Source organism: Maylandia zebra, linkage group LG12, assembly GCF_041146795.1.
Source record: "Maylandia zebra isolate NMK-2024a linkage group LG12, Mzebra_GT3a, whole genome shotgun sequence".
Taxonomy (NCBI): Eukaryota; Metazoa; Chordata; class Actinopteri; order Cichliformes; family Cichlidae; genus Maylandia; species Maylandia zebra.
Window position 1 is genome coordinate 27,712,835 of NC_135178.1, and position 16,288 is coordinate 27,729,122.

Here is a 16,288-nt window from a genome sequence, read left to right on the forward strand (position 1 = left end):
TCCTTACCGGAGTCAGGATGGGGTTGTGAGAGTTTATCCCTGCTACCATTGGGTGAGATATCAGGTTTTTAAAGAGTGAAAATCCAAAGTATTACCTGCAAGCAGTTACAAAAACAAATACTCCTTGAGGCTGAGAAAACGGACACTTAGCATTTCTCACTATCTTTGCTCATTTTTCTAGAATGCAAATGTTTTAAACCTTAAAAAACTTATAAGAAAAACAAAAAATATATTTTGGTTATCAGTCTGGCAAAGTAAAATGAGCTGAAAACATAAGCCTGATGTAACATCACCAATTAAAGCTCACTTGTCATCTGTCGTGTTTCCATATTCCAGGCTTTTAGCATACAGCTGTTTGTTTACAGAACCAGGAGATTTTATACAGACCGCCACAGAGACAGACAAACAGACTAATAACCTGCCCTTTCCTAAAGATGATGATGATTGCCTGGTATTGAGTCACCTTGTTTCCTCCAGTATGTTTCTAAATCTGGTTTAAAGCTCCAAATTTGTCTCAGGTCCAGGTCTCTGCATCTGCACCTTGAAAGACTTATTAGAACTGTTTTATATTCATACCTTGTGCAAAACAAGAACATAAGCATGCTCCAAAGTGTGCTTCCAGCCAGTAATATGATCCGCTGGAAAAAGGCTAGAGTTGTCAACACTACTACTTCCATCTCTTTGTCTTGCTACTTCCCTCTATCCAATTAGACTCAAATGCAGTTCAAACTCAACACCCTTTGTATTCTCGGCTCACACAGGTAGCAAGGCTTTCGGTGAGGTGCTTGTGTGTGAGAGAGTGGAAGATTTTGTGAAAATATGCCGCTGGTGTGTAATTTGACGTCTTTTGTTTAAACAAAGACCGCTTTTTAGTAGTCAAGCGCTTTACTAGAGGTAAGGACTGCAGCAGTGAAAAAGAGTAGCATAAAGTTAAAGTTGCCAATTTGCAACATCTTCACAGGAGGTAGTTAATTTGAAGGTAATTCAAAACATCCAAATGAATGGAAAGCAAGCTTCAACATTTTCAACAGGACATCAAAATTGTCTGTACAGTCACCAGGCAACACTGATAAAAGCCGCTTTGAACATTTGGTTAGCTTGTTCTACTCTTCTCTTACTCATGAACAAGACTGGGAGATACCATTTCCATGACTTGACATGACCATATTTGGCACGCCTGAAATTTAGTTGGGCGTATAATGCCAATTCATCTAAACCCATTTACAAAGAACAGGGTGTCTTCCTCTTCTTATTGAAAGTCGTTATTAAGGCAGAAGGAAAAGGAAACACAGCCTACACAGTGCTCGCACTTTTTTGGTAACACCTTCCTTTCGATACTATGGGTAGGGACGTGTGAATATTCAAATAGTAAAAAGTATTAGAGTACAAAACAGTAAACAAAAAAACTTATTGGTAGAACTTTACTTACTTTTACTCACATTTTACAGAAAGGACATACAGTGCAGACTCATTTAAGTTTTAGACATATCTCAGCCTGAAAAGGATTCATTATTTTTCCCCCTCATCAATCTATACACACTACTGCACATTGACAAAGCAAAGAACATTTCGGCGGAGAATTTTATACTGTCAGAAAAAAGGTCTGAAATATCCTACTTGGCATTCACATCGTTTACTTAATACTCAAAGCACCTTTTACAGAAATGACGGCCTTAGATTTTCTTGGGCAAGATCTTTCAAGGTTGACACACCTTTTTACACGGTTTCTGCCATTCTTCTTGGCAGAATAATTCAAGTTTAACCAGGCTGGGTGGGAACAGGGTGTACAGTCATTTCCACGCGTCTCCAGAGAAAATAATAGCTTAATCTGTTTAATATGAGTCAGATGAGGACAAAGTGGAAATGTTTGCCCATAATGCATAGAGCCACGTCTAGCAATAACCAAATACAGCTTATCAGCACAAACACCTCATGCCAACTGTCAAGAACTGTGTTTGAAGATAGATGAGTTGGGCTTGTTTTACAGCCACAGGACCCGAGCACCTTACAGGCTTTGAGCCAGCCATGAGGTTTTCTGTATATCAAAGTATTCTAGATTCAGATGTGAGGCCATCTGTCCAACTGCTAAAGCTCAGGCCAAATTGGGTCATGAAACAGGACAATGATCCCAAGCATACCAGTGAATAAACACCATATGGCTAAAAAGAAACGAATCAAGGTGTTGCAATGGCCCAGGCAAAGTCCAGACCTCAGCACGACTGAAATGCCCTGGTAGGATCTTAAGGGCACGGAGCATAAACGAACAAAACTCAATGAACTGATGTAAAGAAGATCAAAAACGTCTGGCACAATGATAAAATGACTGATTCAAGTTATTTCAGCTAATGGTGGTTCTACAAGCTACTAAATCATGGGATGTACTTAGTTTTCCAGTGTTTCTTTTTCAGATGACTTTATGGCCAATTTAATATCACCATAACAAGTGAAGTAAATAAGTAAATGCTAAATATATGTTCTTAACAGACCTCAAAGTCTAAACTTCAGTCTTGTATCTAAGGACACTAGCGTTATAACACTTTTTGCATGGCAGAGTTTTAATCTAAACTGAGCTCCAAATCACAACATGGCACTTTTTTTAAGGTAAGGACTTTACATACCTTAAAGACCTTAATACAGGAAAAAAAACAACAACAATCAGACAACCTATATGAGCACTTAGCAATAGTGGGAAGGAAAAACTTCCTTTTAAGAGGAAGAAACTTTTAGCAGATTATATTCAGTCAGGACAGATCCTTGCTCTGAGGTAGTGGTTCACAATGCTGAAAACGATTTGTGACCCCTCATTAATGCCAGTAGTGTGTATGCATGTTGCGGGTGGTTTAACGAAATTAATTTTTCATCTGGAACATTTTCAGATGTCCCAAGAAGTAAAACGATTTAGTATTTTATTCAGAAAAGTTCACACTAATTTTATATACTCTTAATATCACAGTTTGTTTCTCATCTCTTTTGGTTTTTATCCTGAGATACTGTTCTTGGGTTCTGAACCACATGCTCGGAAGCCTGTTTCTATACAATATACACAAAAGAGTGACACTCTGAATACAAGTCGTGCAGTCAAATAAGTCACAACTTGAAATTTTGAGAAAGTAATGGAATTACTGTGTACTGAGAGACAAGAGAACAGAATTTTATTCATGTGTATGAGTGAAGTGCAAGCATAGCGCAGGGCAGAGTGCTGTGGAGCACATTTGGGTCTTTGTAGGAGCTCTGTGCATCAGCATGAGCACATCAGACTATTTTACGCCCACATGAGTGATACAGTACATTGCACTGAAAATTTACTCATTAGTGTGCAGCCAAAAGTGAGCTTTTGCGAGTTCTACTTCTCCACAAAGCTGGACTTGCTTCTCTCTGCTATTATAGTGTAAAGTTACAACACAAGGGCAGTCACATGCAAACCGAGTAAGGAGCAATGTGCAGTGTTAAACTTTGTGTAGAGCCAAAAACAGGACATGCTGTTATTGTGATTAAGAGTCCACAACGGCTTAAGAAGAGGATGGACATCAACGTGAAACCCAGAGATTTTGAGGAGAAGCAACCTCTAGTTTTAGAAGTCTTTTCCCTTCAGCTTACCAGTTTATTTTTCTCTTTCTGCATCAAGGCTGCCTCTATTATTGAGTGAAGTTATGAAACCCATCTACATTCTTAACCAGCTCTCAGGTGAATGTTGGGGACAGGAAAAGGTGTGTTACTATAACAACCAAGTCAAAGGAGGAGTTGTCTGACTTTTGACGTGAACAGCTGAGTCTGTTGAGGAGGGGGACGGAGCAGAGGAGGATGAGTAGGAGGTAGAGGAGTCGGCATGAAAGGCTCTGCATGTCTGCCTGTGCTAAAGAGGCCTTTTGCTGCAAAAGCTTAACTTCTTTTGTGCCCTTTTGTTTGCCTTTCCTTTAATAGCAAGGCTTTTCTAACAAATCAATGCTGTTATACAACAGGTAGTCAGAGAGCTCCCTTTCTTGTGCCATCAGCATCTCCCTGCTGCATTAGGTGCTACTTAAACATTTTCATTCTATGTTTTCCAGCAGAATTACATAACCCCAAGACTCTGTCCAAAGATTGATGTGGAACTGGCAAAAAATGAAACCCGGATAGAGTTTTTCAAAGATAAATGTTTATTCATCTATATTTGAACAAGGTTAACTCGATCCAATTTGAAGCATTTGGACTCGAATTTTGGAAAAACAGAAATAAATCAGAATCAAAACTCAGGCTCTCACAGGCTGCTTACAGTTTGTAAGCTTTGATTAGCACTAAGCAGAACTCCAGAAACCCATTGATAATATCTGTCACAGTGGAATAAAGTGGGAGCTGCACCCTGGGATTGAAGAGACCCAAATTCAGAATCTGTGGCTTGCGTAGTCCATTGACTGTCAGCTTAACATCTGGCGTTGTGGGTATCCACAACAGCCTGCAAAACAATGTGCCTCAAGTGTGAGATTAAATGCATGCTCCCTAAGGTCAACGTAGACCATCTGAGTTGATAACTCCTTTCTCTCCAGAGAAGCTGGAGCCTGGAGGGCACTAACACGCACAACCAACTGCTAAAAACACAAACCTCTGCAGTGTGTATGCGAAGTCTGTTAGTAGGGCTGGGCGATATGACCCAAAATTCATATCTCGATATTTTTTAGCTGGATGGCGATATAAGATATATATCTCGATATTTTTTTTAAGCCATAAAGTAAGAACAAAAAGAGAGTTCTTAGTTAAAGCTGTGTCCCAGATGTCACACAGGCACTTTTATTAACATACAGCACAGATGTACATGAAAAATTACTCAAAAATAAATTATGAGCATTCATTAAATAATAATGCTCCATAAATAAAATAAAACAATGTTGTTTTTGTGCATAACAAAGAGCTCACAATTGGGCAGTCAAAATGTAAACTAAAAGACGCTGAGCGTAATAACAAAGACAGACAGATTTCACAGCAGCTCTATTTCCAAGTTTTACAGCGTGACTGACAGCCTGGAGTTTGAAATCCGCTTCATAACCACGTACGTCTCTTACAGGTGCTATTTATGGTCCTTATACACACACAATCCGGTTGTTCAGTCTGACGTCACTAGCCATGTCTGGGTCTAAACTCCGCTGCAGGTCCATATATCAAACGATCACTATGGCATTACTGAGAGTTGAAAAACTGTCTAAAGTCTTTCATCTTTAATAAAATGATCAGTGTTCTGCTCTACCAGGTGTAACAATTGAGTTTAACATCCAGGCATCCATGAAAACGGAATTTATGACATTTAACGGAGTTAGAAGTTAGCAGGGAGTTAGCTCGCTAGCTTCTATCTAAATACAATATAGCATGTCCTGACTGCGGGGTTTTGGAAACAAATTAAAACGTACAGCTCTGTTATCACTTCCAGCATAAATGAAGACAGAAAACTAAACAGCAGTGACGTTTGTAGGGTTACTGAAGTTGGGCTAGCTGGTATATAATGATGTGCTACGTGACCGCTAGCAACACAGCTATGTTAGCATAATGTAACGATGGTTAAGTGTTACTGGACAGTGACATGTTGGTTTTCTCTGCACACTGTTGTTGTTCCTTTAAGATTCATGTTTGGTTGGGCTGCAGGAAGTAGTGAGGGTGGTGTACAGGAAGGGATGGGGGGACCTGGTTGTTCTGTGTGTGTGCCAGGCTGAAGAGAGGTGTAGTTCGAGAGCGCTTCCCCCTGAGTTAACAACCCGCTGGCTTATGTGCCGAATAAACGGACAAACTGAGACCCCAACCGTCTGGTTCTTGTGAACGCTACATTGGTGTCAGAAGTGAAGAAAGAAAAAAGAACCCCAGAACGCCCGAGACCCTGTTGCCGGCGACGCTTGCCGTTACGAGACGAGGATGTTGCCGGGCAGGATTAAGAAGGAGACGGAGGAGAGGGAGGTTCGTCCGCGCTCGCCCGCCCATGGAGTGAGGGAAACGGCGCTGCGGCTGTCTGCCGAGGCTGGATTTTCTCCAGGTTTGACTAGGCTCGGGAACTGTTCGCACAGCGGCCGCGATTCCGGCGGGAAGGAGTCTACATCACGTGACGGCGCGCCAAGCGAGGTCAACAAACATGGCGGCGCCCAGCAAGCTGCAGCGAATATAAAAACGCCTAAGTTCAGCAGCAAGACGCCATGGGAAGTGTTTATCGCACAGTTCGAGCTGTTAGCTGTTGCAGCTGGCTGGTCTGAGGAATATAAAGCTCTCCAATTGGCTTTGTGCCTGTGTGAGGATGCAGCTGCATGCCTGCTGCTGCTGACCGAGGAGCAGAGGGGAGATTATAATGCTCTGGTCGGAGCACTTCAGAGGCGCTTCGGGCAGTATAACCAACCAGTGCTGCTGAGGTCGGAGTTCCACAACAGACGCAGATTGCCAGGTGAGCCCCTCCGCATTTTGGCCCATGAAGTCGAGTGCCTTTGCCGGAGGGCGTATGACAGCATGCCACCATCAGTGCAGGCGGAGTTAGCTCGGGACCAGTTCCTGCAGGCCCTGAGCCCTAAAGAGCTCCGCATGCAAACTCAGCTTGCTCGCCCGGCCACACTCAGTGCAGCCCTGGAGCTAGCGTTGGAGAGGGAGATGCTTGCAGGATCCTCTGGGGGCGCTGACGACGCACACGTGGTGAGGGCTGTGTCAGCACCTGTGGAACAGATGGAGACGCCAGCGGGCCTGTGCAGTTTGGTGCAGACAGCTTCGCTGCAGTCGCCTTCCCCTCGGGCTGGCCCACACCGCCGACCTCAGAGCTGCTGGGGATGTGGACAAGTCGGACACCTCATCAGGCAGTGCCCCAAGCTTGCAGCGGTTCAGGGAAACGCCCACGGGCCCGTGTAGGCGGGAGTACACGGGCCTGGGAGAACGACATCCCCACACCACCGCCACCTCCACCCGGTGCGGCCATCACTGTGGGCTGGACCCAGGTTGGCGGCTTTTGCCATGTTCCAGTGACGATTGCGGGGGTGTCCTGTACGGCCCTGCTGGACACGGGATCCAATGCAACGCTGGTCCGACCCGATATTGTCCCAACCGGAGCTGCTGTACAACCGACTAACGTGCAACTTAAGACTGTGACCGGTGATCTGGCCCCAATGAGAGGGAAGGGAGTGTTCCAGTTCAAGGTGGGGGACCTCGGTGTGTCTTATGCTGCCTGGGTGGCTGACGTGCAGGACGCCTGCATCCTTGGGCTGGATTTTTTACGAGCCATTGGTGGTGTACTGGACTTAGGCAAAGGCCTCCTCGTACTCCCTGATGGGAAGAAGGTGCCGCTTATTCCTCCCCCGGTCTGCACAGCATCTGCCGCGGCGTCCACCTCCACCGCAGAGACCCCTGCAGACCCGCCAGCAGAACAGCGAGCGGAGGAGGAGGAGAGGCTCTCAGCAGTGAGGAGTATCTGGTCAAAGAACTGTGAGGGGCTGACTCCACAGCAGCAAGAGAGTCTATGGCAGGTACTAAAAGAGTTTAGTGACATTTTTGCCCTGAAAGAAAGTGATGTTGGCTTGACACACTTGGTAGAGCACGTCATTGAGACCGGGGATGCCCAGCCTATTAAAGTGCGCCCCCGCCGCCTGCCCCTGGCTCATCAGGAGGCTGCAGACAGGGAGCTGTGTGAAATGATGAAGGCGGGCATCATAGAACCATCTGATAGCCCGTGGGCCTCCGCGGTGGTGATGGTGCCTAAGAAAAAAAGTCCTAGGATGCGTTTCTGTGTGGACTACAGACCACTCAACAAAGTGACGAAGAAAGACTCTTACCCCCTTCCCAGGATTGATGAGTCCCTCGACTTAGTAGCCGGGTCCTCCTGGTTTTCCACCCTGGACCTGCGGAGTGGCTACTGGCAGGTGCCACTGTCCCCGGAATCCAGACCGAAGACAGCCTTCTGCACTAACAGGGGACTATGGCAGTTCAAAGTCCTGAGTTTTGGCCTTTGCAACGCTCCTGCGACCTTCGAGAGGCTCATGGACAGTGTGCTGGCTGGCGTCCCACGGCAACTGTGTCTGGTTTACCTGGATGATCTTCTAGTGCACGGGAGCTCCTTTGATGCTGCCCTGGATGCCCTGAGACAAGTGTTGGAGAGGGTGGCGGCTGCAGGCCTGAAGCTGCATCCCGACAAGTGCCACTTCATGAGGAGGGAGGTGGAGTTTCTGGGCCACAAGCTGGGTCGTGAAGGCATCAGCACTTTGGAGGAAAAAATTCACACCATTACCGAGTGGCCCACACCAGCAGACCAGAAACAGCTCAAAAGCTTCCTAGGACTGGCGTCTTATTACAGGAGGTTTGTGAAGGGCTTTTCCTCCATAGCCACACCACTCTTCCACCTGCTGCAGAAGGACCGTGACTTCATCTGGACCCAGGACTGTCAGCAGGCGTTCGACACCCTCCGCAGATCGCTGACAGAGTCCCCAGTCCTTGCCCCCCCTGACCCCGCCCTGCCTTTTGTCCTGGACACTGACGCAAGTAATGTGGGGCTGGGAGCGGTGTTGTCGCAGGTTGGACCGGAAGGGGAGAAGGTGGTGGCGTACTTCAGCCGGGTCCTGAACAGGAGCGAGCGGCGCTACTGTGTCACACGACGAGAGCTGTTGGCTGTGGTGGCGGGGGTGAGACACTTTAAATACTACCTGTGCGGCACAGCATTTGTTGTCAGAACTGATCATGCTGCCCTTCAGTGGCTGATGTCTTTCAGGGAGCCAGAGGGACAGGTGGCTCGCTGGCTGGAGGAGCTCCAAGCCTTCAATTTCACCGTGGAGCACAGAGCAGGGACGCACCATTCTAACGCAGACGCCCTCTCTCGCCGCCCATGTGCTGCAGCTGGCTGCCGTTACTGTGAGAAGCGAGAGGAAATAGAGCGGGAACTCACGACAATAGACGGAGCAGCACAGCTCGCCTGCAGGGTTCTTCTGGTGGTGGATGCAGCGGAGTGGAGGGCACGGCAGGAACAAGACACAGACCTGCTGCCGGTCCTGCAGTGGCTGGAGAAGGGGGAGCAACCCCTTTGGGATGAGGTCACTGGGTTTTCCATCTGTACCAGGGGGCTGTGGGCCAAGTTTGCAGCTCTCAGGCTGAAGGAGGGGGTGTTGGAGCGTGCCTGGAAGGATCCTGCCACGGGGGAGGAGAGGTGGCAGGTTGTGGTGCCAAGGTCGCTGAGGTCAGCTGTGCTGGGAGCCTGCCATGGGAGCACTGGCTCTGGCCACTTTGGGGTCTCCAAGACTCTTCACCGCCTCCGCCAGGGCTATTACTGGGGTCAACAGCGGAGGGATGTGGAGGACTTTTGCTGCAGCTGTGATGCATGTTCCTCACACAAAGGGCCACAAGACCAGTCCCGGGCTCAGCTTCAGCAGCAACCAGCAGGAGCCCCAATGGAGCGAGTAGCTGTGGACGTCATGGGCCCATTTCCTCGCACAGACAGAGGAAACCGCTATGTTCTTGTGGCCATGGACTATTTTACCAAGTGGCCGGAAGCATACGCCATCCCAGATCAGGAGGCTGAGACGGTCGCTGATGTATTAGTGGAGGGGATGTTCAGCCGCTTTGGAACAGCAGAGACCCTCCACAGTGACCAGGGGCGTAACTTTGAGTCCAAGGTATTTGCTGCCATGTGTGAACACCTTGGGACTAAGAAAACCGGCACCACCCCACTTCACCCCCAAAGCGATGGGCTGGTGGAAAGGTTTAACAGGACGCTGGCCCAGCAGCTAGCCATCCTTACCTCAGAACACCAACGGGACTGGGATTACCATCTTCCCCTTACCCTCATGGCCTACAGGTCGGCAGTGCAGGACTCCACCCAATGTACGCCTGCCCTGCTCATGTTAGGGAGAGAGCTGAGAACTCCTGCAGAGTTGGCTTTTGGGAAACCCCCGGACGCGCCAGAGGCACCACCGGGCCGGGACTACGCAAGGAAGCTGCAGGACCGGCTGGATTCTGCACATTCCTACGCCCGAGAGCAGCTGGCGAAGGCAGGCCTGCGCCAAAAGAGGAATTACGACATCACCACTAAAGGGAGGCACTTCCGTGCTGGGGAGCTGGTGTGGGTCTACAGCCCAAAGAGGAAGAAGGGACGGTGTCCTAAACTGGATAGCAGCTGGGTGGGGCCTTGCAGCGTCCTAGAGCGAGTGGGGGAGGTTGTTTACAGGGTGCAGTTGCCTCCTAGGGGGAGGATAGTAGCGCTGCACAGAGACCGGATGGCCCCCTACAGAGGACAGTCCCTCCCCTCCTTTCCAGAGGGACGTGTACAGAGCGTCCATGACCCTGCTCAGAGGGGTCCCCGACCGGGGCTGCGTTCCCCCCCCCTCGGACTCTTCACCCCAAAGCCCCGAGGCTCCGCGTCCTCCTCAGGGGCTCAGGAGGTCAAGGAGGGAACGTAGGCTACCGCCCCGCCTCAGAGACTGTGTCGTTCCCTCGGGGACGAGGAACTTATTGCTGGGGGGGCAGTGTAACGATGGTTAAGTGTTACTGGACAGTGACATGTTGGTTTTCTCTGCACACTGTTGTTGTTCCTTTAAGATTCATGTGTGGTTGGGCTGCAGGAAGTAGTGAGGGTGGTGTACAGGAAGGGGTGGGGGGACCTGGTTGTTCTGTGTGTGTGCCAGGCTGAAGAGAGGTGTAGTTCGAGAGCGCTTCCCCCAGAGTTAACAACCCGCTGGCTTATGTGCCGAATAAACGGACAAACTGAGACCCCAACCGTCTGGTTCTTGTGAACGCTACAATAATATAAACAAGCTAACTTTTTTCCCACTCGATAAAAGTTAACGTGAGTGTTCTCGGTGGTCAGGAACAAATGTAATCGCATGGCAGGATGCTGTAAAAGGACCAAACTTCAGCCAGGAGAACAACTGAGATAATCCATCCTCAATACGAGGTTAGTCATTCATGGGCTGGGCTGTAGTTACATCCTAAGGTTTTAAAAACTGAGCTTAAATAAATGATTAGCGGTAATAAAAGCCGAGGGAGGTCAACAGGGATCACTGACTGTTTTAGGAGCTTTTTGAGATCAAATAGAAGAAAATACAAAACATGTTAACAACACAAAAGCCATATTAAACGCAGACTACTTTAGACCCGGAAGTAGGATTCGTCGCGTCATCACTGAACAACCGGATATGGTAATATTACGTTGGAGCACAGTACGTATCACTCCGCGAGGCTCCTCGGTAGCCGTAATGCGCCGACAATCTATCAAGCGGTGCAGCTCCGTAGCTGACCAAAATCGTACTCAAACATTTTTGACAGATTGCTGAGCGCCGCGTACCACATAAAATCGGTTCGCGGCCATCAAGCACAACCAGAATTCATACATAAGGCGCGCTGTCAACTTTTGAGAGAATGAAAGGATTTTAGGCTATGCAGCCGGTAGGGACTAGCGCGGTTAGCTCGTTAGCATGGTTAGCTCGTTAACACGTTGACGCCGTCCAGCCCCACGCATGGGGTGATGCGCAGTAACTCGTTAACGGAGATTTGCCGTGTCCATCTTGTCGCTGCCTGCACGTGAAGCGATGGGGGAGGAGGGGGAGTTGTGTTCAGTGAAGGATAGAGGCGAGGCGGAGTAATGTTGCGTAGAGACAAAAGTAGACGAAAGAGAGGCAAACTTGCGGCTCCACAACTATAAGTATAAGGTAACATAGACTATATCGATATAAAGGATATTGTCACATCTTATATCTCGTATAAAAATATATCGATATGTTTTAAAAACTCGATATATCGCCCAGCTCTATCTGTTAGCTTCTTGTAGTTTCTTTTAGTTTTTGTCTTTTTTGTGTGTTTTCTGCAAACTACAGAATTGCCTGTGTATCAGCTTCAGTGACTTTGGGCATTTTCTTATCACCAGCACTGTGATAAACTTATTTTCAACCAGTTTTGATTTGTGTTCATTGATTGAGAGCCATTTGTTTATCAAACATTTAGAAATACAACATAAATGGTAAGAAAGGTGACATACTCACTGTCTTATATTACTGCTATAACCACACTACTTTTGTTTGCTGCATACCCAAATTTGACATGGATGGCATTCTAAAAGGGGATAACGTGGTTTTCAGATAATTATTTGTTTTTGTTGCTATAGAAAATGTTTAATATGTAATATTTTTTACCCACGAGATAATTAACTTGGTCACTGTGCTATTTGGTGCCTGGTCAATGTGTCAGAAAAAAACAGTATTCGCTTGCCGAAAGATCAGCAGAGAGTGCTTTTTCTTTCTGCTAGAAAAAGGTTTCATAAGAGAGGAGCGTGCCAGCCCAAAAACCAAAACTAAAATTTAAAACAGACTAAGAAGCCCCAGGGAGCTGCAGCATCGAATAATATCAGTGCTGGGTTGTTCTACGGCAACATCTTTCACATGACCTGAAACAATTTGGCCAACTCAGTTGACCCGTTTGACAAAATATCCAACATCAGAGGAGTAATTCCAAACTAAAATGGAATCAGAAAACATGGAGTAAGAACAAAGGAAGCCTGATTTCTTTCTTTAGTCTGTTATACGATGGAAAATACTGCGAGCGTAAACAGCTGAGAAGACAAACAGCTGTGTCCAAACTGATGCCACAACCTCAAGCACTCAGCCTGTGTCAAGCAGTCATAATGATTTTTCTGTGCTGACAATAACGATCCATTAATTCAGCAAAAACTTGAAAATTACAGATACCGTGACTTTATTTGACTTGGCAATTTCAGTTAACAATAACACAACCCCCATCCCCCTCAAAGTGCCGCTCATCTGTCCTGCCAAAATAAAGATACGCAACACTGTGCAACATCCCGAGGGCTCCTGACTGCGCCAGTTCACATAATCCCAGCAGAGCACACACACATGCGCACGGGCAGTCTCTCATCCAAACACTCATTCCAGGTATTCAGAGGTGAAACAGCACGTATCTGCTGCCCCGTCTACCCTCTTTAGCGAACCATTGCGTGTGAGCCACTCTTCTCCTGCCTTTGGCTAAAATTAGACTTTTCTAACTTCTGTCCACGCCAGTTTAATGAACGCTGACAGGAGGTGAGAGCGGATTTGGCCACAATTATGTCCAAGCACAACGTTGGACAATGGACAGCGTATCATCAGCTTTAATTATGTCAGCATTTTAGGATGCTGCACTGCAACATAAGTCATGAAGCAGTCCTCCATGTGCCTCCTCTCATTTCTTTTTCCATTATGTCCTCCTGTCTATTAGGATAGCAGCAGCAAGTCCAAAATATCCTGGCATGCTGCGCAATATATAAATAAAAACATAACGTAATGACTTACTAATTATTTAGACACCATATTTTCAGCCTTGTCTCTTGCATACTGAGATTTCTCCAGATTCTTTAGACATTACCTAATGGAGGTGCAACCCTAATGTCTGATGACATCAGACCTTTTATGGTTTTTAAGCCTGTGTGATACACATGGGAGTAGCACTGGTGAATTTACAGCAACAAGTGGGCATAATGTGTCTGACTCCTACTCGCTCTGCCCAAGCAGAGCCCCTAAATAAACCAAACAGAATATTTCCGGCAGTCAGAACAGGTCTGACATAAGACTGTGGTACGTACGAGAACGGGAAAACAGCTTAGGAAACTTTCTTTTTTTTTTGTACACAGTCAAGTTAGGCAATCTTTGTGTTCGTCTCCTTCGAGATCACCTTCTGGTGCCTCTCTGGATCATTTTCAGTGTAAGTGTCATTTTTAGGTCACTGAGTAGATGTCCCATGCTGTTCCTTTTGAAAACTGCTCAGCGGTATCTGGAGACTCAGCTGTCATAATCAGCAGTGACTCTTCTAACAACGTTTGGGTGAGTTTGAAAGAGAAGTTGATGTTTGTTCGTTGCCCAAATTTGAGGTCTGTAGTGAAATTGCAGTGGGCACAGTGCAAGGGAGTGATCTAAAAATAAAAGCTCAAAGCTGGCCAATAAGATGACCCTGAAGAGAAATCCAGAAGGATTTTAGATAAGGTTTACGATTTTAGAGACATGCTCCAACAAATATTTGATCCATGTATTTATAATAAATAAATTATAAATGTGTCTGTAGAATTTACACTTAAATTATTTGCAAATAACCGTTTCCTGTCAAGACTTTTATACATTGAACTTGATATGGAAACATGGTAGCAGTCTTAGTCCTTTCTGCTGGATTATCTCACTCTAAAACAAACACTCAAGGATGTCTGCAGCACCATCAAGTATATGCAATCAAATAATTGTATGCAAACAAATGGACACACACACACACACACGCACACACACGCACACGCACACACACACACACACACACACACACACCCTTTACCAAAGGCAATTACCTTTATGATTAAGTAGGCTGGTATCAAGATCCCACAATGTTTGTGGAATTATGAAAAGGATTAATTGGCACATGTTTAAAGATATCTCTATGGTTACCAAGCCCAGGTAGCCTGCCTATGCTTTTTTACTGATTGCTCTTCTAATTTTCATTTCCACATTCATTAATTTAATTGTTTTATTTAAATGCCATCGTTGTAGTGCTTACATTGCACACACTTACATCTTTGATGAAATATTCCAGGGTGGCATAGGCGATGGCAATTCCATCATGGGTGCTTGTGCCCCGTCCCAATTCATCAAGGATGACCAATGACTGCTTGGTCGCACGGGAAATTATGTCTGAGGCCTCTGTCAGCTCTTCCATGAATGTACTACGGCCTTTGTAGATGTTGTCTGAAGCTCCCATCCTGATCAATCAGAAAAGGGGAAAAAAGACAGAGAAAATAAGTAAGCCATAAAGTGAAACACGATATTTTTGTCTTTTGAGCATTTCAGTTTCAATCACAGAGTCAAACATTTTTGTGGTACGACGTTGCAGACTACACAATAAATTACTGGTTAAATGCAAGGGACTCCCGGCCAACCAAAACCAAATAAAAAATTACATGTTTACTTGTGGAAACTTTGTGGTGATAGCATTGCATTATAGTGATGGACAGTTTGAGAGTCATGTGAAAACTAAGTAAACCTTTACCATTTCCATAGGAGTTAAGAGGATAATTAAGAGCACTGTGCTGCTAATCAAAAGTACTCAAAGTAATCATCACTGACCACCTTTGCGAAAGGCAGTTTTTACATGACGCCATATTTAGCAAAAACCAAATACCACACATCAAAACAGACTCAAACAATTCAAAGCAGAGCAGCAAAGGTGCCACGATGGTCCAGTCAAAATCCAGACTTCAGTTCAATGGAAATGCTGTAGCGGGACCTTAAAACCACTAAGTGTAAATGAATGATGTCAATGAAGTGAAGCAACATTGTAAAAAAAAAAGAAAAAGAAAAAAAAAAAGAGTGGACCAAATTACTCCACGATGATGTAAGACACCGATAAAGCTATACAGAAAGTGATTACCTGTTTAAGCTAAAGGTGGGATGTTCTTAGTTTTCCATAGGACTGCATAGTGTACTGTGAAACTTTTTTTTTCTTTTTTTTTTAACTTTTGGCCGTTTTCTCACTTCCCATTGGGTCACCACAGTGGATGGCTGCACATGTTTGATCTGGCACTAACTTTTCCCCTTCCTGATGTAATGCTCCCATTTATCCAGGCTTGGGATTAGCACTGGGAGTACACTAGCTTGTGATGTGAAATGCCCAAGTAAGCACTATGAGCCTCCAAATGTTAATGATTTTTTTAAATTATTATTGAGTCAGCCTGCTAACAAATAATTAATAAAAACATGTCTTTTTCAGGTAAGCTATGGACTTAACCATATGTTGAGGTCATGGAAGAAAGCATTAAAAGACAGATGTGTTTAAAAACAGAAAACAAAAGACTCAAACTCAAGTTGCAATAATAAAAAACCAAAAAAAAAATACTGATGCCACTAATGCAATCCACAATTATGGACTGTAAACTGCTGTTGTTCTTCCAGAAATCCCACAAACACCCACAAACAAACAAAGAATCTGCCATTTTTCTCACAGTGAACCTGCTCCTACACAGTCTTATTCTAGGAGAAACATTTCTGCACTGAAAAAAAGAACAAGAGATTGAAATGATGGGTGTGAAAAATGCAGGAGAACAACAGTGGGGGGCTCCTTTTCTGAAATTGAACAGAAGAAGAAAGAAATCAACCCGTTTTAAGACGTGGCTGATGGTGTAAAGGATTTAAATGAATTCTTTAATCTCATTTATTCACACAATATGGCCACACAGATATTAAAACTAACTCTAAGGTTTGCATTACTCACATTTAAATGAGTCATAATCAACTCTTATCATTGTTAAAAGCATTTAGTGGACGGGCTGCTGCACCTATAAAAGATTAAAGACTAT

The 16,288-nt window shown here is 45.5% G+C and overlaps 1 protein-coding gene across 4 annotated transcripts in view; it reads right to left on the bottom strand.

Annotated features, from left to right (window-relative positions):
* msh3 (mutS homolog 3 (E. coli)) overlaps window positions 1–16,288 on the bottom strand; it is a 62,171-nt gene that overhangs the window by 9,636 nt on the left and 36,247 nt on the right. For all 4 annotated transcript variants that reach the window (XM_014414449.4, XM_014414447.4, XM_014414446.4 and 1 more), the window contains one exon: window positions 14,509–14,695. In XM_014414449.4, coding sequence (XP_014269935.3) covers window positions 14,509–14,695 — 187 coding nt within the window. The remainder of the gene's footprint in view (window positions 1–14,508; window positions 14,696–16,288) is intronic.